Genomic DNA, 24,149 nt, shown 5'->3' with positions numbered 1-24,149 from the left:
CCCCATTTGCATCGGAAACCCCAGGTTACCTGTACCGGGTTCCCACGCTACCTTCCCGGCGAAAGCGTCATCGTCGCCGGGGTAAACGAAGCGGTCGCCTGGTGAAGCTAAAGGTTTACCTAAAGAATTATTCTGCTGTTTTCCGACCAGTGCATGGATTCTTGCCAAGGCTGTTTGCGTCTCGGCGTTTTCTGGATCCTGTTGATGCCTCTTTGGTGCCTGTTGTCGGCTTTGATGATGATGCTCCTCGGCCTCGCTGCCCATGCCCTCCCAGGCTAAACCTCCGCTGTCAACATCATCGGAACCTGAGATCGCTGCGGCGGGTTTCTGGACCTCCTGAACTCCGAGTGCCAACTCCAGCTCCCGCTAGGATTGGCCTGGTGAACGCCAGATCACTTTTAAACAAAACTTTTATTCTTCGGGACTTCTTCAGTTCCCGTGATCTGGATTTTCTGTGTGTGACTGAGACGTGGCTGAGTGTTGGTGAGTCCAGTGTTCTATCTGAACTTTTACCTGTGGATTGTTGCTATTTTAACTCGCCACGGACGTCAGGCAGAGGTGGAGGCACAGTGACTGTTTACAAAAAGGATTTTAAATGTAAGCAGTGTTTTCTACAGCCTTCGTTCTCCAGCTTTGAACTTACCTCGTTTGAGGTGAGTCGTACAAATCCGATTTTCTGCGCTGTCATCTATCGCCCCCCGAAATACAATAAGAACTTTATAAACGACTTTTCTGATTTTTTAGCTGGGATTATGCCCAACTATGATAGTTTTCTTATTGTTGGAGATTTTAATATACATGTATGTTTACCAGTGGCTTATCAGGACAAGGACTTTTTAAGCCTTATTGACTCTTTTAGCCTGGTACAGTCCGTACGTGGCCCTACACATGAGCACGGACACACACTGGACCTTGTTCTGTCATATGGTCTGCCTGTCACTGACTTGGAGATTTGTGACTGTGCACTCTCAGATCATATGCCTGTGTTATTCAACGTTGGTTTGACATATACCGCAGTTAAATCTGGCGCTGCTACTCGGTGCTGTCGGGTTATTAACCCCGCCACTGCTGCGCAGTTTTCTGCTGCTTTTAATCAGCTCGGCGGCCCTTCTGACTTTGTTTCCTCTGATACAGAACAGCTAAATTCCTGGTTTTATTCTTGCTGTCAAAAAATCATGGACTCTGTGGCTCCTTTAAAAACCAGGCAGCCTAAGGCTAAACCTGAGCCTTGGTTTAATGAGAGCAGTCGTGCTGTTAAGAGGGAATGTCGTCGAGCAGAACGGAGATGGAAAAAGGATAAACTGCATGTATCATTTCAAATTCTAAAAGACTGCTGGCATCGTTACCAGAACACTGTTAAAGAGGCAAAAAGGGAATATTTTGCAAATATTATTTCTTCCAACTGTCATAACCCACGTGTGTTGTTTAGGACCATTGACACTGTTCTTAATACTCCATTGAATGTCTGTTTGGAAGTTTCTCCTGAGATTTGCAATGATTTTCTGAACTTTTTTATTGAAAAGGTTGTCACCACCAGGGCTCTTATCACAGCTCCTGACTCTGACCCCTCTGTCTCTGTCCCTTGCGCTGCTGTTTTCACTCAGTTTGAGCTTGTGACCCTCTCCACTTTAGAGGATGTGGTTCGCCATATTAACCCCACAGGTTCCCCACGGGATCCTGTCCCTCCACAATTCTTTAAAGAAATTTTTTCTAGTATACAACAGTATGTCCTCGACATTATTAACAGCAGTCTGTCTTCTGGTGTGGTTCCTGCAAATTTCAAACATGCAGTAGTACAGCCACTGCTTAAGAAACCTGGCCTTGATCACACAGTTTTAGCGAACTATAGGCCTATTTCCAAGCTGCCTTTAGTCTCCAAGGTTTTAGAGAAAATTGTTTTTAGTCAACTGAAAGATTTTCTAGATGAAAATGGAATCTTTGAGGTTTTTCAATCAGGTTTTAAAACCCTTCACAGCACAGAATCTGCATTATTAAGGGTTTTTAATGACATCCTTCTGGCATGTGATTCTGGTAACCATGTTGTTCTTGTCTTGCTTGACCTAACTGCTGCCTTTGACACCGTAGACCACAATATTCTAATTTCTCGATTACATGATGTAGTGGGTATTGGTGGCACTGCACTTAATTGGTTTAGGTCTTATTTGTCAGATAGAACTTTCTCTGTCAGCCTTCTCGGTTACGAATCGTCTTCTGCTCCTCTGTCATGCGGCGTCCCACAGGGCTCAATTTTAGGGCCACTGCTCTTTTCACTGTATCTACTGCCTCTGGGTTCTATCCTTAGAAGGCATGGGATCTCATTTCATTGTTATGCCGATGACTGCCAAATTTATTTGCCACTAAAACACAAGGATGGCATCTCCATAAAACCTCTCTTGACATGTCTAGATGACATTAAAGCTTGGTTGGCTCTAAACTTTTTAAATTTTAATGAAAAGAAAACAGAAGTGTTGGTGTTTGGACCCAGTGGTCCCTGTGAGTCCTCCTCTGTTGTTTTAGGATCCCTGGAAGTCTATTTTAAATCTGTTGTTACTGACCTTGGTTTTAAGTTGGACAGTGATTTTAAATTGGACAACCAAATCAGAGCAGTGGTGAAGTCCAGTTTTTATCATTTAAGGCGACTGGCAAGAGTAAAATCTTTTCTTTCGAGGCAGCACCTTGAAACAGTGATCCATGCTTTTATTTCTTCCCGCCTGGACTACTGTAACTCACTTCATGTGGGGGTCAGTCAGTCATTGCTCTCACGTCTGCAGCTGGTTCAAAATGCAGCTGCACGACTCCTAACAGGAACTCGAAAAAGAGAGCATATAACCCCCGTGCTAGCCTCCCTGCACTGGCTGCCTGTGTCTTTTAGAGTTAATTTTAAAATTCTTATGTTTGTTTTTAAATGCCTTCACAGTCTTGCTCCGCCTTACCTCTCTGAGCTTCTTCATCCCCACATACCCTGTCGGTCTCTCAGGTCAGCTGACCAGCTGCTCCTGGAGGTACCGAGATCCAGGAGGAAGCTCAGAGGGGACAGGGCCTTCTCTATTGTGGCTCCAAAATTATGGAATAATTTGCCCATGCACGTTAGAGAGGTCCCTTCACTGTCCAGTTTTAAATCACGTCTTAAAACCCACTTTTATTCCTTGGCTTTTAACCTCAGTGAGACTTAGTTTTCTCTTTTAATTGAAGTAGTTATTTAATTAATGATTTCACTCTTCTTTTATTTGTTTTTTATTTATATCTCATGTAATTTTATTTTACAGTTCCAATGTACAGCACTTTGTGTCAGCTGTGGTTGTTTTAAAGTGCTTTATAAATAAAGTTGATGATGATGATGATGATGATGATGATGATGATGATGATGATGATGATGATGATCAAAAAAGCCAAACACCATTACAAAAAGAAGGTAGAAGAACACTTCTCCAACTCCAACCCCCGACGCATGTGGCAAGGACTCCAGACCATCACAGACTACAGGACCACCAAACCCTCCCCCGCATCCTCTGATGTCTCCTTCCTCAACGAGCTCAACAACTTTTATGCTCGTTTTGAGCGAGGGAACCCCACAACCACAACCAAAGCAGACGTGACGCCAGACCACCAACCTCTGACTCTCTCCCCCACCGATGTAGGAGCGGTGCTGAGCAGGATCAATGTCCACAAGGCTGCAGGCCCTGATGGCATACCCGGGCGTGTTCTCAGAGCGTGTTCTGGGGAGCTTGCAGGAGTGCTGACAGACATATTCAACCTGTCCTTGGCCCACGCTGTGGTACCGGCCTGCTTCAAATCCACCTCCATCGTCCCGATACCCAAAAACTCCAACCCATCTTGCCTCAATGACTACCGCCCAGTAGCACTCACCCCCATCATCACTAAGTGCTTAGAGCAGCTGGTCCTAGCACACTTCAAATCCTGTCTCCCCCCCACCCTGGACCCCCACCAATTCGCATACCGCCAGAACAGGAGCACAGAGGATGCAGTCTCCATCGCACTGCACTCTGTCCTCTCACACCTGGACAACAACAACACCTACGCCAGAATGCTGTTTATAGACTTCAGTTCAGCGTTCAATACAATCCACCCCTCACAACTCATCAGGAAACTGACAGACCTGGGCATCAGTTCTCTCATCTGCAAATGGTTACTGGACTTCCTGACCGACCGCCCCCAACATGTCCGGCTGGATAACCACTGCTCATCTACCATCACAATGAACACCGGTGTACCACAAGGCTGTGTGATGAGCCCTTTCCTCTACTCCCTCTTCACCCACGACTGCAGACCTGCTGATGGTTCCAACACCATCATTAAGTTTGCAGATGACACCACGGTGATTGGCCTCATCAGTGACAACGATGAGGCCGCCTACAGGGAGGAGGTGGATCGTCTGGCTGAGTGGTGCGACACAAACAACCTGCTGCTTAACACCGAGAAGACCAAGGAGCTCATCGTGGACTACAGGAGGAATGCTGACCCACATCCACCCATCCACATTAAGGAGACGGCTGTGGAGCGTGTGAGCAGCTTCAAGTTCCTGGGAGTCCACATCTCCGAGGATCTCACCTGGACGACCAACTGCTCCAAGCTGGTCAAGAAGGCTCACCAGCGCCTCTTCTTCTTGAGGACTCTGAGGAAGAACCACCTGTCCTCAGACATCCTGGTGAACTTCTATCGTTGCACCATCGAGAGCATCCTGACCAACTGTATAACAGTCTGGCACGGGAACTGCTCTGCCTCGGACCGGAAGGCGTTGCAGAGGGTCGTGAAAACTGCCCAGCGCATCGCCGGAGCACCACTTCCTGCCATAAAAGACATCTACAGGAAGCGGTGTCTGAAAAGGGCTGGGAAAATCATCAGAGACCCCAGTCACCCATCACATGGACTCTTCACCCTCCTGCCCTCTGGGAGGCGCTACAGGAGCCTCCGGACTAAGACCACCAGGTACCGGAACAGCTTCTTCCCCACAGCTGTCAGACTCCTGAACTCTGCCTCCTGACATCTGACCCACGTTAACACATGGACTGGACATACACACACTCACAATGGACAACTGTACCCTCAAACACACAATAATAACATGGACTGAACCACCACTCACAACCACTAGCACTTTATATAGATACTGTAGAAATTATCCACATATCTAATTTATCTTAACTGCACTACTGTATAGCTCTGTAAATAATCATTCTGTACATACGATAAAATTTTTAACCCTACAACTGTTTACAACTTGCATAGTTCCCATTTCTGTATAACTGTATATCTCAGATTCCTGTAAAGTTATTTATTTCATATTCTGTATAGTTTTTCATATTTATATCCTGTTCATATCCTGTACATAGCTTGTGGTCAAATAAGTTTACTGAAGTACAGTACATTGTTTTTTTAGTGTCCAACACTTTGTCATCTCAGAGGTAATTTCACAAAAAAAAAAAAAAAAGAGGTGGGTGTATATTAGTAACTACATTTAATTAAATATTACATCAAAACAGACAATCCCAGACATTACATTACATCAACCTTCATTTCTTTAATATCCCCGTTTCAAATTTCAAAATATCAGTGAACACTGTCTCTTCTGAGGCTTTGCTAGATATGGCACTAATAGTACACACCCATATATTTAAAGTACAATGCAACAAGCATTTTTATATTTGTATTTTAAACTTAATTTAGTTTCTGATGTAGGGTTTTGATTTATTCCATTAAACACTTTTCAGTACTGTTAGCACTATTAGTTTGTCCTTGAAGGAATCCAATTTATTGCTTTTGGACCAGACATTTGTGATGCATTGATCCTGACTCTTGTTCTTTATGCAGTTTCATCACTTGCATTCACATTACAGAAAATATGTGGAAGTCTAGTATGAAAAGCACTGTATTAGATCATAAAACACCAGGAGCTACACTACTTATGCCAACCTCATTTGAGTGAACAAACAGACAAAGCGCGGGGACTGGGAGCCCAGGGCTTAAGAGCACAGCTGTTCAACTCCACACTGTCCAACTCTGCCGTGGGCAGGAAAGCAATAGATGAAGTGAGAGACCTGGAAGAGACAGTATAAAATGGATAGACACATTTTATACTGAGGGGAGATGCGATGGCTGAGACATTTAGCATTGTTGCTCCAAAGATAACCATGTAGTCATTTACACATGCATTTGTTCTGCACGAAATCTGTTACCAGTATATTATAGCTATAATTTCCTATAAGTGTTAAATGGGGGAAACAAAGTTATACTGATCTGTAGACATAACAGAGACTTATTATCCACCATCCTACTACAATATGTAAATAACAGGTTCTAGGACCCTGGGATACACAGGACCTCCCAGTTTACAGTTTGTGATGGTGCAGTGACCTCTACACACATAATATGTGTACACAGACACACACTGCCAATACGCAGGCCTGGCATGCTCTGTCTCATCCATATGCAAATGTAAGGTGGAGCAGGCGCAAAGAAGAGAGAGGAAATGAATGTGAGTAAGAGCAGCACAGGAGAAAGAAGGGTAAGAGAAGAAAGGACTGCGTGCAGCTAAGAGGGCAAGAAAGATGACACACCGCTCTTTCTACAGCATGAGGTGCTGCATTGTTAAAGTAGGCTGCGGGAACGTAGGGAGCCATGACAGCAGATAGGAGACACAGAGAGAGGGAGAGATGGATGGAGGAATGACAGCTATCTTTCAAACGTAAGATAACGAGCAGATGGCGGAATGAGAAAGCTTTCGCTGTTGGACTGCGAGGAGTGTGACGGCTCTATGTTGCCGTGCTGTAGCTTTAGCCAAAACTGTACTGACCCTGGTTGAGTGAACTCAGGCAGCCTGAGTTGCAGAGGGAGCGGATGGTCCCCGGCTCCCAGCAGCTCCGGCCCTTCATCCCACTCTGCGGGCCCGATCCCACGCCACGCTTCCCGAGACGCAGTGTTGCCCTCGGATGCTACATAATCCCAGAGAAGGGTGGGCTGAAGCAGCAACTTTTCCTGTTCAGCATTGCAGCGTGCACACAGTTACATGCATACTCACGCACATGCAGCACACAATTACAATAATGCCAGGAGCGAAGCGGGCACCCCGCTTGTAATTCCTCTTTCTTATACCTTGTCCCTGTCTCTCAGAAACACTCGTGCACTCTGCATACACACTTTCCCATAGCTCGGCACATTTACAGTTCCCCTCCACATGCTTCTCTCTGTGCAGTGCAGACTGAAGATGGAGGGAGGGAGAGAGGGAGTGAGTGAAGCAGAGAGGAGATAGGACTCGGCAGCCAGCAGTCATCTACACAACTGAGCCCAATATACACCGTTTCCTCTCCGTTACTGCCTGCCTGATGCTTTGGCAGCTTGATGACAGAAGGCAACAATTTTTCACAAATCTTAATGGCAGAGATTGCAAAACACAGTGTTGGGTTTGTAAATAAAAAGCATATGATCAGACACAAGGAAGTGTCTTAGTTGTGGAAACCACTCAAGGGCATAAAGGTCAAAAGCAACAACCCCAATAAAATGTCCATTTCCACTTCTACTGATTGATGTATCCCTCCAGTGTTATTGTCATAATCCTTTATCAGAATCATTAAAGTGCTCATCTAGCAGCTGACTATGAAGTTACTCTAAAATCTAACCTCCTATCAGTGTCACTATACAACACAGAGGAATTCATGCTGTAGGATGATTTCGGCTGCTATAGCTGTCCTCAGTCCATGACTTTTCAAAATAAGGTGAAGGTTGCAATATTACTGCAAGTGTGAGCGTCACAGTGTGCCGTACATCAAAGTCACCTACATGAAGCAGTTTCGACATCCTGCTTCTGCATTCATCAATTTACTTTTACCATAATTACATCATGACATTGTTGATCCTAGATTGTGGCTCACTGGACAATAGAATCAAACAGTTTTCAAACGTTTCTTTATTCAGATATCTTTATAATATAATTTAGCAATAATAGTAATAATCATTTAGAACAAAAGGGAAATTACACCCCAACACCATCTGACTTCCAAAAAAACAGACATTTTTAACACCAAACTATACAGGTAAAGATTCAATAAGGAAAACTCAGGATTAAGAGCCTCTTTACCAGTGAAATACACGTACCCAGTGCTCTTTTTGCATGCCTACTTGTTCACAGTACTGCTTGTCTTTTTAATTTAATTCCAGTTTAATTATCAAGCCATTCTATTAACAATGGCTCCACACTGTAGTGGTTAACATATTTACCTAACAGGCAAATGATCCCAGGTGGAAATAAAACTCTGAGAGGGTTGGGTCAGGAAACACAAAAAAAAAAAAAAGTTGTCCCAATCAAATATTCAGAGCCCTCTGTTGTGGCGAGCCCTCAGTGAAACTTCAGATGTTGTATCAATAATTAAAGCCATGCACTTGGGACCAAATTTATCATTTTGATACATACACTAAAATTAATGAATGTATCCTGTAATTGTTTCAAAGATTATTTGCATAAAACCACTCCCAAATAAAGTATTAATATCATATTTTATGCAATTTTAAGATGATCAACCAGGACAATCAGCTGAAACTCCAGTCCACAAGTTCAAAATCTTTTACAGCCCAAAGAGTTTACTTAGAAAGAGTCCTGACCTTAAGCTGATTAAAGTGTACACACAAGAGTTTACTTTTCCAGGCTAGTATTCGAAAAATGTGCATTGTTTCTATAGAATAAGCCCTGAAATGGACCGATGCTAAGTTATTCCTTTGATTAAAACCACTACTAGTCCCTACTGTAAAACCTTTGTTGCAGATGTTCTGCAGAAATATCTGGTAACAGCACAAACAGTGAACAGGAGAGAGGCTGTAAGTGAGGTGAGAGAAGTGCTGATGAGGAAAGACTGTTGGACTGTAAATAAAAAATGTCATCTAAGTGTCTTGGGGCATGTTCAGGGGGGAATGAAGCATGAAACTACAATTAATTTCACACTTGACCTTCATCATTTCTTTACTTCGCTGCAGTTCAGTTTAGCCATGCAAAAAGAGCACAACCCTCTGCTGGCTTTGATATGCATCAGCTTCATAAACGCATTTTTTCCTTAGTATTAAGCTTTCTGACATCACCCTTGATGTAAATCAATCTAAGATCCAATTTATCCACAATAATAAATACATATTTTAATATAGGCACCTGAATCGAACTAATAGCTGCTAAATATTACAATTATTAACAGATTTTTTACATTCAGAAATTCAGTGCAAATATCAAATGATCTTCTTTTGAGAAAGTTTATTTTCTCCTGGACGACACACAGATGAAGGGCAAAGCATCTGAGAGACAAACTAAAGCGAACGATGGTGTTTAAAGAGCATAAGTAACAGTCTCATTAGTCTAATTGCTGCATTAGGAAGCAGTAACCCAAACACACACACACACAGCCTCCACGGCCTGGACACGCAGAGCTCATTAAAACCAGTAAAACATTTCAAGAGCGAGAGTCGTTTCAACGTGGGAAAAATGTAAGATGGCATTTTAAAAGTCTCATGCTGAATATGAGATTATTCGAAGCACTAGAAGCCACATAAATGTTATTGAGCCACATAAAGGACCACATTGTGCGATACACTGTACCTCCTCGCCATCGCTGGGGAAACAAGACCACTTACATTTAAGAACCGGAAATACAAAATTTGACTTTAGTGAAATATAAGCCAAAAGCAGACCTCTTAATGCACCGAGGCTCCTGTAGCGATGATAACGCACTCATCCGAAGGAGGTGGAAGATCTTTAATTAACCACAAATGTAAGAGTTAAGACTAATTGCTTCCTGTCTCAGCCTGCACTGCCTTATAGTAAGACGGCCAAACGTCACTTTAACGATTTAACGGTTGCAAACAGACGCTATGAATGGCCCACGCAGAAGAGTGAAATTAAAGCAGATTCTCGGTACGCTGGGGCAATGAATCATCCAGCCCCACTGACAATAAACTCCAGGTATGATCTCTGCATGGCAGATGCTAGTGTTGACACTGCAAGTACATCTATGGTGTGCCTTTAAACTTTTAGGCACGGTTTATTTCAAGAATATCTTGGCACGTGTCTTGAAATGCATTCAAAATTTTGAAGAGATAATCTTATCCAAAGAGGACTAACCTTCTGTCAGAGGCTACGTAATTATCTCAGTGTGTCTATCACACACACACGCGATAGTCTCTGTGTGTAAAGTCTGAAATATTCTGTAGTTTTAGGATCTTATTTTAGACTTAAGTGTTTGATTTAATCTATATGTAAATATTTTTTATACTCCTGCCCAGGATCTTCCTCCAACACAGACACGGAGAATAAATAATGAACCATCTTAATAAGCATAGCGCTCAGTCAAACGGCTATTGACCAGGGCTACTGACAGGTCAGGTTTTTGAAACCACAGCTCATTAGAAGCCAAGTTTCAGTTCAGCGTTATCTGTGGGTTGTCTTGTGTGTACACTTTAATCAGCTTAAGGTCAGGACTATTTCTAAAACAGCAACATTTCAGCAATCACAAGATTCTTTGAATGGTTGATTTCAGAGCTTGAGTGACTTATTATCACATTGAATGACCTGACATCTCTTTAAACAGATACCTTTATTTCCCAGTAGAACAGAAAAAAAAAAAGAAGAAGAGAAATCAGAGGTCGCAAGCTGTCAAAACACTGAGTCAGCGTGTGTGCAGTGAATAATACACTTGTGCTAAAATTCCCCTTTTTGTTTCGTGACTGCAAATTGCTGAAGGTCTATGTTGTTGTCATGGTGTCCTGTGGTGCTACAACACGTTGCTGCAATACATAACTCATTATAGCGCTTGCTGTAATGGGAGTTCATGTCGAGTGCAGAGATGTCTTTCCATTCAGATCGCTTACCTTCACATTCATAAAAACGATAATCATGTAGGTTTAGGATTGTTTGAAAGTTCTAAAATGAAACTCCAAATCAATAAATAAAGAAATCAAAGACTTAAAAAAAATTTCTTTACCGTTCTGCTTTATGTCACCCCTGCTCAGCTGTAATCTGTAAGTGGCCACAAAGAACAAGGTTTTTATTACTGGGTCAGATTAAACTGATGGTTGACAGCACATAATCGTACTCTATCCAGTAGTGCTTTTAATCAACTGGAATGATTGGGTATTAGTTTTGGATATATCAGCTTCAGTTTAATAGTAAAAATAATGTGTCGCGGCACTGAAATCCATCCCCCCCCCCCCCAAAAAAAAATTAAAAAATAAAAAATAAAAAAAAAATAAAAAAGTGAAAAAGCAAGTGAAAAAAGTGAGTGAGAGAAAATGCGTGAGAGACTGGGACACAGTGCAAGTTTAATGACCAATTCAGGTTTCATGCTGTATATAGAAGGTCAGCGTACATGCTAAACCACACGCAGCAGACAACTGAGTCTGCAAGCAAGACGAGGACAATAATACCAGCAATAAAGTGTAGATTCTATTTAATAAAGCTCCACGGCTCACTGACTGCATGTAGTCATGATTAACGTATGTGCATTATTCAGTAAAGATGTTTTTATAAGGACAAGAATAATAGAGCTAACGTTGGCTTGATCCAACACATTTATGTAAGGATCAAAAGGCACTTCAAACTTAATGAGCTGGCAGAGACTGAATGCAATGCAATATAAATAAATAAATAAATAAATAAATAAATAAATAAAATAAAATAAAATAAAATAAATGACATATTTATCAAAGAATGACATTTGTAAACAAAAAATCCAGCTATATCCAGGACTAAATTTTGCAAACTGATTCCTTCCAGAAACTACTAAAATCATAAATAATTCAATACAAGTTGACATCTAGACAAGCCAAAATGCAGCTATTTTTCTAATATTAAATGGTAGTGAGTGCAAACCATTACAGTCGAGTGTAAACAGGTGAACAAAGCCTCTGCGGCTAACTCACGATAGATGAAAACTACAACTACACCCACATCAAAGGTGACGTTGGCTTTATTCAAGAGCTTCTAAAATATAGAAATAAATAAATGTCAGGGAAGAAGAGTCAAATTTGGGAAGAAAGGTCAATTAAGTCATTGTGAATGTGCCGTGGTTATTGGTGCCAGATGGGTTGGTCTAAGGATTTCATAAAGTGCTGATTTCCTGCGACTTTCCCACATGACAGAGAATGATAGAAAAAAATAGAAACCAGTGAGCGGAAGTTCTCTGGGCAAAAATGCTTGGAAGGCAACATTAACTCAAGTAACCACTTGTTACAACCAAGGTATACAGATGTGTCAAATGAACAAGACTTAGGTTGCTTCAGTTTAACAGCAGCAATTTCAAACACCAAGCGTGCTGATTTAGCGTCAGGACCCAAAGCAACGTGTTTGCCCAGTAAAAGTTATCTTTACTGCAGACTAAGAGAAGAGTAAATTGCTATCTCTGTTTTTTCCAGACAGCAGTCACCTACAGGCAGGGTGATTCAGAGTTCGTTCAGCATGATTATCCTAAAACGGAGACTGTTTACTGCAAACTGTTTCAAAATACAGTGGCAGAGGAAGACGGGAAGGAAGAAGAGACAATGCCATGCATTTTTAAGTCAAAGCATGACAATGGATTCGATCAGTTTAGGTTGTTTACAGTGAAAAAAGCTAAAACATCACAGACAAAGTGGGGGCTTAAAGAGAATGTCACATCAGTGGGAGAAAAGACAGGTGGCGTCTAACTCCAAAATCAATGTGTCAGCATGGCCGGTATTATGTAGGAAGCCAGAGTGCAGAAAGGTTAAATCCACCGTGAGGCAGTAAAAGATTTGATTTCATACTGTTACCATTACAAATGATTACAGACAGAAAAGGAAGTTAAATATGGCAGAAAACACAGAGGAGAAAAGAAAAAGACTATCAGACTCGTATCATTTCTGCCTGGTTGACTGTTTGGACAACCACAGCTTTTAGACTCGCTGTGAAGCCTGGTTTCAGTTGTGTTTGTTATGTCACACGCCTGAAAGTAGCTCTGATCTCTCTGTCTCCATCTCCCTCGTCTTTGGGGACTGAGCTGATCTTGCAAATCAACCTCAGCCGGCACACCCGTCTACATCCAAGGCAAACAAGGGGAAGCAATTCAGTGCACAGCCACAGGAGAATTTAATTGATGAAGATAATAGGCACACCATCTGTCATTTCATAACACCCTTCACAGGCTCAGAAAGTAGCATTTCATGGCTAAAGCTCATTGCAGATGAAGCAGCTGCAGCATAATTGGGAAATTGTTTTGTTGTTTTTGTGTGTTTTTTTTTTTTTTAAATCAAGTAAGAAGTGCTTGTTTGTAGTTCACCAAATATGTCAAGGTGTAGTTTTTGGCTCTATGGTGATAACAGCAAATGTGAATGTTTTCCATAAGAGCTAAAAAAAAAAGAAAAAGAAAGAAAGAAAAAAAAACACTTTTTCCTAACAAAAAATAATAATAAAAATCATATACTAGACAAAATCATCAATTTATTGATGCAAAGACACATTGCTAGTCCAGATTTACTGCCATGTAGGCTGATGTTGCACACATGATGACTGTCCTCTAATCCCTCCTTCCCTGCCCTAAAAGGTTCATTTACCCTAAACGTCAAATGATGCACAGCTTTCTATTCAATTTCTATATATTATATATTAATCATTTCCCCATTCTGCTTAAACACCTTCAATGTCACCTACTAAGCACAGAAATAACACTTAAACCACCACTAGTTCCACACTGATGAGTTATCACTTCAAATTATCCAAAAACAAAAACACAAATACAATAGCTGACACATGATAAATACACAGCAAGATCTAAATCATCCTAACCAGATATCCAAGTCTGAGTGTGCACACACACAGATTCCTGAAGACAACACAAATGGAAGAAAAGCCATTTACTTACAGGAGGGAGACCTTATGCTGCTTGTATCATCGCCCACTACTTGGCAGGACAATCGCAATTATTTAAGCAACAGAGAGCAGGTGGAGAGGGGAGAGTTGAAGAAAGATGATGATGGTTATTCCATTCCGACCTAAACCTTGCTGGATGCAAAGCAGCACAACCGGCTCAGTGAGAGAGCCGGGAAAGACGGAGAGAGGGAGAGAGGGGGGGGCGGGGCGGGAAAATCAGACAGGGATGGTGAGAATATAAGAGGGTTAAAAAATAAATAAATAATGTAGTCAGTTCACACCAAGAGGTGGGGAGCAGGGAGAGGTGATCTTGATGAAAATAAATAATTGAGAGAAGAATGTTTAAAAGGAAACACTTAATCTGTGCTCTCTTCATCTTTGAAAATATGCTGAAGGCTTCAGGACCTTGGACAGAGCTCTCTCTTTACAACTAAACATAATGCAACAGGGGACAGAAAGAAAAATAACTGATCCACTTCCAGTTTATGTGTCACCAGAGTCAGTAAGTTGTACTGCTTATAGATTAGACACCCAGTGCAGATCAATGCACTGCTTTTTGAAAACTCCAGACTCACATCTGCTTGCACGCCTGATGGATTGGTGTCTGATACCGATGCCAACCTGAGCTGCATCTGTCTGAGTTCACTCAGAGAAACACCCGAGTAGATGACTACTACAAGAGTGAATTCCTCTTCTTCTTCTTCTTTTTAAACTTCCAGTAAACCATTTTACTATCCACTAAAATTTATCAAGAAAAAAAAATAGCTTGTGCTAAATTTACAGGCTCGGCAGTGTCAGGCAGTGATCCCACTTTCACAAGCCGTGAAGACAAAGCAGAGGAACCCAGGAGAGAGGTCACAGTGAAGTGAGGGGAAACACTGCCACCTGCTGAGCTCATATGCCTGAGATTTCAGCAAGTAGTCTCAGTTAGAAAGCCAATCTCAGCCTAAATTAAGACAATACGCACACGAGAAAAGTCAGCCAAATGGAAAAGCAGCAGAAGTGACACCAGCATTCATTAAGGCAACTGACTGAAAGATCAGGTCAGGTCTACACAAGATGAATCTCATGGCCGGCTGACAGAGAGAGACTTGAAATCCAGTAAATTATACAGAAGACAGATAAAGAATAAGGGCCTAACAATTACACTGCACTGCATGTCTAAGCAAAGTAACAGTAGGCAACGTCAAGGATTTCACTTTGTCAGTTCTGGTCTGTATTGACACGCAAGTCATGTGCTCGTGGCTCCCCCGAGGAAATCGATGGCAGAGACAGAGAGGGAAGAGCGAGTTAGTAAATGCGGGCGCCTGGTCACTGATCCATGTTTGCTCATGGATAAAGAACAATATGCTCTGCATTACGCTGGAAACAAAACTCACCACAAATGTAATGTTGACACTTTTTCCTGACTGACATGCAGTAAGTTAAGACGATATGAATACTCTCAGCAGAAGTTGACAGATAATTAAATTTAAACAAACTCAGTGAGACTTTTAAAGCCTGCCTATGAAAACAAGACATGTTGTTAAAGTGTATGGTGGTTAAAATGTTTCTACAGAAGGAAACAAACAGTTTTTAAAAACTTCTTTGGGGCAAAGTCAGCAAACTTTTTAAGTGGACTATATGCAGTTTTTGTGTCCTAATGTGCGTTGAAATTAAAGTTAATTCAAAAATAACTGGCCAGATAAATGACCAGAGCTGTTTGGCTGCTTGAATTTAAAAGGACTTTGCTGAAGAGGCACAAAAAAAAAACAATGCTGTGTTGCACTATGGGAGCTGTAGGATGCAGCATTTTAAGAGTTTGGGACACACTATGGATTAAAAAGTCGCACTGTGTGCCTCTTTGATTTTGTGCGTGTGTATATAAATGGACTAGCAATATATGGCACTTTCTTAGTCTTAGACTACTCAAAACATTTTACAACACTGTAAGCCACTCATGGCATTTATGTACATAATCATACAGTGAGTGCTTCATCTCTCACACACTGATGGATGCATGGGGGCAGTTTGGGGTTCAGGATCTTGCTGGATCTTGATCTTGTGAGAACCAGTCCATGTGCCATCACTGTCATTTTGATTGCCTCCATTTTAAATGACAAAATCTACTATTTGTATAATTACATTAGAGTAAAAATATGTAGTAAAATGCTTCAGGATTACATGGATGTTTTTATAATACTTTTCATATTCCTCTATAAATAAAAACGTTGCTAGTGTTTTACAAATATCTCTTTAAAACAGCCTTTACACTGCAATTGTAAATATGTCACACCTATCCAAGCTTGTCTCAACTTCATATAAAAAAAATTAAAAAAAAATAAATCACATTGTATCTTACAAACCTTTCCTGCATAGTATTTTTTCAAAAATCCCCATTAAATGGAAACTGCTTTGTGTCTATGTCACCCACTCTGGATTATGAACTACCAATGAGACACCAGGGAAACCAAGCTGCGCAAAACTGGTTAAATACACAAAGAAGGTCATGTTCTGTGAAGAAAATAAAGGACATCAAACTGCAGTGGCACAAAAGCTTTAGCAGGACATCAGCATAATGGAACTGGCCACCAAAAATTCACGCGCACGCAAACACACACACAGCCAAGCTGTTCAATAGCCTAACCTTTTCAAAATACAAATATACAAGCATTCCTGTCCTGCTTACTGGAAGTGATGAGCTGAAAAGCTCTCACATCCCCCTCCTGCCCAAGTCTATATTTAGTGATCTGACTTTCAAATGGAGGCCAGAGCAATATATAGCCTGTCTCAGTCTCTTTAGGCCCTGTCTGCAAAACATCCAGGCAGAGAGGCTCTGGGATGATGCCAGGGTGAAACGTGAAGAAAAACGACTCTCCTCGACTTTTCCCACAGCCTTTGACCAGAAACCTTTAATACAACCACACAAGAATAAGTCCCCTTGGAAAGGAGAGTGTTCTGCTGACAGGAGGTTGAATGGAAGCTCGGTTCTCACAGTGTTATTAGCATACTCCAGTTTGTTGAGTGAGCAGACAGCGCTGCCCTCTCCTGGCTCATAACGGAATGTGAATGACATTAAAGAAGCAGGACAGCTGTGATGAATATCAAATAGCACTGGACACCGGGGACCAGGAACAAAAACAGATATATCCAAATTTCTAGACTGGCCTAAAAACTGTGCAGAACTCTGCTTAACCAATAGTGAAATCACCTGAGATAAACAAGACAAAGGCACACTTTTCTTTTTGCTCAAACTGACTCAGTCCAGCTTGTTATTTATCGGATTCTGACCAGTAACACCTTGCACCACCAGCTCACAGCCATCTTGCCCACAATTTATGTGTTGCAGAGCTATTTTTCTATTTAGGCAGCCGGTTACTACATCTGTCCTTACCAGACTGATCGTTCATCATGCGGATGGCTTTAGCTTTGGCCAACTCCAGTGCCGTGACCCATCTCTGCCGCTCCACTTCTGTGCTGGCCTTCAGATGGTAAGTGCGGCCGCCGCTGCTCAGCACAATATTGCAGGCGTCCTCTGTGTCGATGTGTGCAGTTGCAAGGTTTATAGTTCCTCGGCACGTGTGGGCCATCTCTGCCTGTGTCCTGCAAACAAAACGCCAAGTAGAAAAAGCTGAAAACTTGTTTTGTTTTATTTTTTCCCCTGTCTTACAATCACATCATTCAATCCTAACACTGTAAATTCATGTTCATATCCATTACAGCAGGGGTGCAGGTAGAAGAGTGGAAGAGGCATGTGGCCACTAAGAACAAGCAGGGAGGTAAGGAGCAACAGAGGATATCCACGGTGATCGTGTCAGTCAGTTCTCAGGACTGTTTACAGTATTTCACTCAACAAACACAATCTCATACATGAAATTACACCTGCATACAAATGGAGCTCCTGATTCACTCAGCGTGACCTGACTGCCCCTGCTGCGAGTGTGTTGAATTGTGGGTATCTGGGTAGCCTGTAAGTCCAACTGTTGCGCATAACAAGGCCTTTGTCTGAGCGAACACAGGCAAACAATGAAGAACAGTGTGAACAAAGAGAGAACAGAGTGTGAGAGGAGGTAAAAATGACAGAGCGATAGTAGGGAGACAGAGCCAAAGCAGCAGGACAAGAGATTAGAACAAAGGGTAAAGGGAACAGTGGGTTGTATGAGTTGATGACTATATGTATTGTGTAAATATTTGACAAAAGTGTACTGCAGGGCTGTTTCTAGCTCAAAATGGGCCTTTGCGGGTGGGAGGGGCACATCAATGCAATTGCTCTGCATATACGTAAAGCAAAAACAAACAAAAAAAACTGTACTTAATAAAAATCTATGCAATCATTAGTTATTTCAGTAGTTTTATGCTGAAAAACATATATCCTTTACATGTTTTGATATTTTCCTTTAGTGTGGCTGAATGAAAATATGTAACAGGCAAATACAGAAGACCCCCAGCTGACCACAGCAGATGTCTGCCCCTCCCTGAGTCTGGTTCTGCCAGAGGTTTCTTCCTGTTAAAGGGAGTTTTTCCTTCCCACTGTTGCCAAGTGTTTGCTAATAGGGGGGTCATCTGATTATTGGAGTTTTCTCTGGGGTCTTTACCTTACAATATAAAGTGTCTTCAGATGACTGTTGTTGTGATTTGGTGCTATATAAATAAAATCAAATTGAACTGAATTAAAAGGAAAATCCATTTCAATGAGGTTCGTTTAAATACAACTAGTTTTTTAATAACTGAAAAGAAAAAAACTCTACAAAAACTATGCACTTAACATTCTGCATTTGAAAACCGTCTGCCTGACATTTTGTCACAGTTAAGTGAACTGAACTGCAGGGCATGGATGGACCCTCGTGGCCTTTTGAAGCAGGTTTTCAGCCCGACCACAGACTGCTGATTTTGCCGATTAACAGCCTCAACCGGGGAGCAGCAACTAATCAGCAAAATCATATGCTCCACTCGCTCTTGTGAAGTGCAGAGGTTGTGTCAAATGAAACAAAGAGATGCTCAGCCCTCCGTGTCACATGTCTGCCTGCTCATACCCTTGGAAACAGTCCCTTTGACGCATACACCCGTGCAATCATGTGAATTTGTCTGTGGGTCCTAACATCCTTTCATCCATCCTCAGTGAGCTCTCCCTGCCACAAGCAGCTGCCTCTCAGCAGCACTAAGCTCCCCAACAGTTCCGGCCTCAGCTGACACTAACAAGGTGGTTGCCGCCTTGTTGAGTGAGAGTTTGAAGTGTATTTAAAAGTTCTGCCAGGCAGTGGCTTCCCCTATACAGCTTCTCCAGGCTGAAGTCAAGTCTTGTTATAATGCCAGTCCAGAACAAGCGGTTCAGTGTACCCTTCCTCTGGCACTCGGTGCACATCAGTTGCGCAGACAACACCGCACTGTGGCCATGCGAAGCAGCGCGGAGGGGCAGCCAGCGATCCTGAACAGCCCAGATTTCAGCCGAGCTCAGCTGCAGAGTGCCGGATTTAAGTGGGTCAACAAAGGGAATGTGCTGCTGATGAGTAAGATGAGAAGCCACACTGATCGCTTATGCCCTATGGGGAGGTGAGGCCATGCAAAGGCCATGAAATCATACAGTCAAGGAAACTAAAAAAGAAGCTGGGAAAGAGCGAAAAGAACCACGGAGGCATTAAGGCACTAGTAGAAGGGATAGGGGGAAGGTGAATGTGGGCTGCTGCTGCGGGTAAGAGAGGGGTCCTGCATGTTGCGCTCAGCCAGGAGAGAAATGCAGTGCTTTACCTGTCGGTCCCCTGCGCACAAATCCTCATAAAACACAAATCCACCGATCTGGAGCATGTAATGACAAAACAACAACCAGTGAAGAACACAGAACAGACGGCCGTAAGCATGAAGAGGCACACAGAAGAAGGCAAGGGAGTACCCTGAGCATGAGAACGCACAGTAGACAAGTTTGTTATTCTGGCTGCGGGCCCATCACAAGACAGGGAGGAAGCCGGCGACTATGTCATGCCAATGAAAGAAAAGAAAGATAAGGAAACCAAAAGCAATGACACTGCAGCACGGATGGTGTGACATGACCTGCTGAAAAACCAAAACAATGAGATAATGAAAATGTGGCCAGAGCCCCTGATCTCTTCAACATCGCTGTGCTGCCCTCAGCTTGGCATAAACACGCACAAACAAACACACACACTAAGAGATGTACACTCTTTAGCCTGGTACAAATACCAAAAAACGAGCCCATTAACAAGATTAGATCAGCGCAGCAACATCTCTTGTTCCAGCCACTCTGCTGATGTGTCGGAATAGTAAACAGGATTCAGGCCAGGCTTTACCCTCCAGCTGGGCCGAAGGTTGGCCAGTTTCCCCGCTCCCTCTCCCTCCCCGCCTCCCTGCTCCCAGGAGCTGAGAGGTGTGAGCTGTAACGCCAAAACCTGACTTTCCAAAGGGACACAAGAGGTGCTGCCCCCCCCCACCGAGCATTTAAATTGATACTATCTAGTTACTCTCCCGCAGCTGAGAAAGAAACACGGAAGGCCTGGTCTAGTATGAAGAGCAAGGCTGGATTTACTGATACAGCAGCTCCAATAGCACTCAAAGCTTTAATACCCTGTAATCTTCCCTAACACACCAAGCTGGATATACTATAAGAGGTGAGAGTATTAAAACTGTGAGGAATAGTCAATTATACATTTTTTTTTGTTAAAGAAGTTCATTGAGAAAAGAAGGGAAATATCTCCTGATATTTCTGAGGCTGAAATAAAAGCCAGACAGAGCTGCAGTGTCACAGCCTTAACCAATCAATAACTACCGCCCTGTTGAATCTCTATAAAACTCATTGTAATTTACCAGGAGCAAGTACTGAGTGCGTCAGTCAGCCCACGAACCGTTTCTTATAACCCAGCAGTTGTGTCGCAGCACCAGCTCAAAGAACCAACCCGCTGCTTTATCAACAGCAGGCCTGAATGAAAGGAAACCTTTGGGGGTATTGACTAGTCTTAATTGCCACGTCTGTCAGTACTGATTTATCACAAATACAAAGTACCCTTTTTAAAGGGGGCGGGGGGACCCTGCGAATTAATAAACAAAGCAAAAATGATTAAATGCAGGACAGGCTACATGAGGTTTGATGAAAGTTGTCTTTGATTTAAAGTGTGTGACACGGTTTAATCTGTTGTGAATTGTATTTCCATTAAATCAGATAACACGCTGATGCAAAGTGACATCGTCTTTCTTCTGATGCTTCAACCTAAAGACAAAAAACAGTCAGAAGACACTTTAACCTAACACGTTGTCACATTTGACTGACTGTTTCCCCTTTACTTCACTCACAAAAGAAGCGCAGACAGTCAGCCAGAGAAGGCGCAACACAAAGCCTGAAGTCAGACACGCACAGTGTGGTCTGCCAGGAAGACAGCAGTGGAGGGGACAGCTCGTTCGCTTCGCTGCCTCTGTGCTCAGATGTCGACGGGCTACCTTTACTCTGGGGACAGCAGTCACCTTACAACATAATGGACTATTAATAGAGGGTAGAGGCAACAGGCATCTTTCCTTTCACCACAAGCACGGGCAGGTGTGGGGCCGCATCTACCACACCTCCGTCAAATAACCCCGCTGGCACTAAAAGACAAAGAGTCTGTTTCAGAAAGTGTGGCATGAAATGGTCTGAAAAGAGATTTGATTGTGTTTCTGCCAGCACACAGAGTAGAGAAAGCTCCCTATTCAATCTGCATTTTTAGTTTTGGAGCTGCAGGAAAACATCGTGAGTCAGAAGTTTGCTTCACAGCCCGGGGAGGCAAACTCGTACTGATGAGCATTCACCGCATTATTTGATGTACACAGACGGTTCGCAGGGGACCCTTTAAACAAGCACTCTAACCTCCCAATTAAAGATGACATTTGAAAAAGACATTAACCCAGAGGGATCAACTTAAGATTTGCATTATTTTATGGCTGCAAGCAATTACAGAGTGCGTTAACACATCATTCTAGAGCCATCTAAACTGTGAAAGCATTTAAACTTCACAGTCATGGCTTTGACTCGCAGCACGGTGAGCAGAGGAAGGTTAATGCCATTAGGTGCACCTTCACTCTTTAATTAGGGAAACTGGGTCAGAGACAGGGCGAACATCTGTTGCTGGAAAACACTATGACCAAAAGATCCCACTGATATAAATGCTTTGGTAACATGACAGGCCTCAGTATGACGTACAAACTGCTGAAACCGTCTGTGTACATCAAATAATGCAGGGTGTTTCAGTATTGACAAAAGCAGCAGCAATAGCAAACAAACAGGTTAAACATGCAACAGCCAAGCAGTGAAAGTGAAAATCAACTAATTTTGCATGACTAAACAGCAGCTCAAGATCTGGCTTTCTGCCTCTGTCCCACCATCTTTGTCAGTATATCAAAGAGGTTTAGGGGGAAAGCTGTGAAGATTATGTCACACAAAGCAGGTACAGCTTTGTTCCCGAGTCTGGTTCTGCCTGATGTTCCTTCCTGTCAAAAGGAGGTTTTTCCTTCTCACTGTCACCAAGTGTTTGCTCATAAAAGGTCATATGATGGGGGGGGGGGGGTTTCTCTCTATTATTGTAGGGTCTTTACCTTATGATATAAAGTGATTTGAGGCGACTGTTCTTTCGATTTGGCTTTATATAAAATAACATATAAACTTAATTGAAGCAAGTCTGTAATTATCATTGCTGTTGCCAAGGAGATTTGTTGATTCTGACTGGCTTTAAATTGAAGTGCTATAGTATAAATCCACGTTACTAACTGAAATTAGCCTAGGAGCTGGCGAGCTTTACGATCCATTCAGAGAGCTCATGTATGAGCCTGAACACCTGCGGAAACATGACTCCCGCGGAGGAAGCACCTGATCCACAGGTGCTACTACAGCTAACACTAGCTCGCAGCTACCTGGCTGTGCGATAGGAGCGAGGACAGACGGATAAACGATAGCGACCTTCTCTCGCACAGTATCCCGTTACGGCGATCATACTAAGTGGCTGGGCTCAGTAACGTGACCGTGATGCAATGAATGAATGCACTCTGAAAAGTAACGTGGCGGTCATGTGGCGAAGGTATTTGAGACGATGAAAGTCACATAAAAAGAAGTATTCAGGGCGAAGGGTTATTAAATGTGTGTTAAAAGCGGCCGGGCACCGGGTCGTGTCGGTGTCCCCGGGCGGACAGCTGGATCTGCAGCCGCCTGACAGCTGATGACAGGAGGCTAGCGTGCTAGCTTGGTGTGCTGGCTAACGTCTGTGCCTGCCGTGACAAGATTTCCCACTTATTTAAAGGACTAGCTGCCCTATATGTCCCCGTCTGTGTCACTGCCTCTCCGCGCCCAGCTGTCTTTTAAAGCAAATCATGACTTTCGCCTCCGTCACAGCTCTGGCAGCTAGCTTTAGCCTGCTGCTAAACAGCTGAGGCAGCCAGCTGTAGGGATGCGCCGACACAGAAATGTGAGCACAAGTGGCGTTTACATTTTCCAGGGGGAGGGAGGAGGAAACATACACGCCATGCGTGCGATATTTACCTGTAATATGACAGCAGGCCATTGCTGAGGACAAACCACCGCCGCTGGTAGCCTTTCAGATAGTTGGTCCATTTAAAAAGCCAGCCTTTGTACGTATCCGACCCAGGTGCCGGGGCCGCGGCAGAGGCGGATGCCGAGCCCTTCCCTTGCTCGCTCATCCTCGGCTCCGCCGCACGCCACAGTGTGCTGGATAAACCGGGAGCAGCGGAGACAGGGACACTACCCCCAGATGGTCCACCAGGGCGAGGACCTCGGCACTGACGAATGAGATCGACGGAAGAGGGTCCGGTGTAGGGCGAGAGAAACCACCGTAAACCCCCTTCACATGACGCCGGAATGGACACCGGAGGAAGGACGAGAAGTGATGCCAAGACACTTTGCTGATGCAGACTGCAGAGGATTCAGAGCACAGAGCTGGGCTGGATAGAAGGGAGAGTCCTTACATGGTCTCAGCGTAACCTGATAAGGCTACCATCAAACTAAATTACTTACATTACGACAGCGATAAACAGTTTGTGGCACCAATTTTAGGGAGAGAGCGGCCGCTACCCCGGCCACTCATTGAGGGGGGTTGCACTGAGGGGGAGTGTCCGCTCTATCAATTCAAGTCTATAATTCAGCCCCGCACCACGTGACGTTGTTATCTAAACATTCCTAAACATTTGACATGCGGTTTTGGCTACTGAATCCAGATCTGATGCTGTCAGATTGAGTAGGGCAGACAAACCAAGTTAATCATCAGTGTTGTTAATCCAGCCTGTGCCTTTGCCTATAATCCAGGTCCTAATA

General features: G+C 43.1%; 1 protein-coding gene across 3 annotated transcripts in view; it reads right to left on the bottom strand.

Annotated features, from left to right (window-relative positions):
* Nucleotides 1–23,926, bottom strand: part of osbp2b (oxysterol binding protein 2b) — a 55,450-nt gene extending 31,524 nt beyond the window's left edge. Inside the window, exons 1-2 of one of the 3 annotated variants that reach the window (XM_084945616.1) lie at nucleotides 23,361–23,926; nucleotides 17,247–17,455 (exon numbers count right to left, since the gene is read on the bottom strand). In XM_084945616.1, the coding sequence (XP_084801742.1) occupies nucleotides 17,247–17,455; nucleotides 23,361–23,518 (367 nt within the window). In that variant the 5' untranslated portion in view covers nucleotides 23,519–23,926. Of the gene's footprint in view, nucleotides 1–6,811; nucleotides 7,455–17,246; nucleotides 17,456–23,360 lie in introns of those variants that run through there. The other 2 variants (XM_084945617.1, XM_084945618.1) reach the window with 2 other exon arrangements.
* Nucleotides 23,927–24,149: the final 223 nt, after the last annotated feature.

Source organism: Perissodus microlepis, chromosome 12 (assembly GCF_051167445.1).
Source record: "Perissodus microlepis isolate ML-2025 ecotype Zambia chromosome 12, ASM5116744v1, whole genome shotgun sequence".
Lineage (NCBI taxonomy): Eukaryota > Metazoa > Chordata > Actinopteri > Cichliformes > Cichlidae > Perissodus > Perissodus microlepis.
Note: the sequence above shows the minus strand (reverse complement) of the source record. Positions and strands in the feature narration are given on the sequence as shown.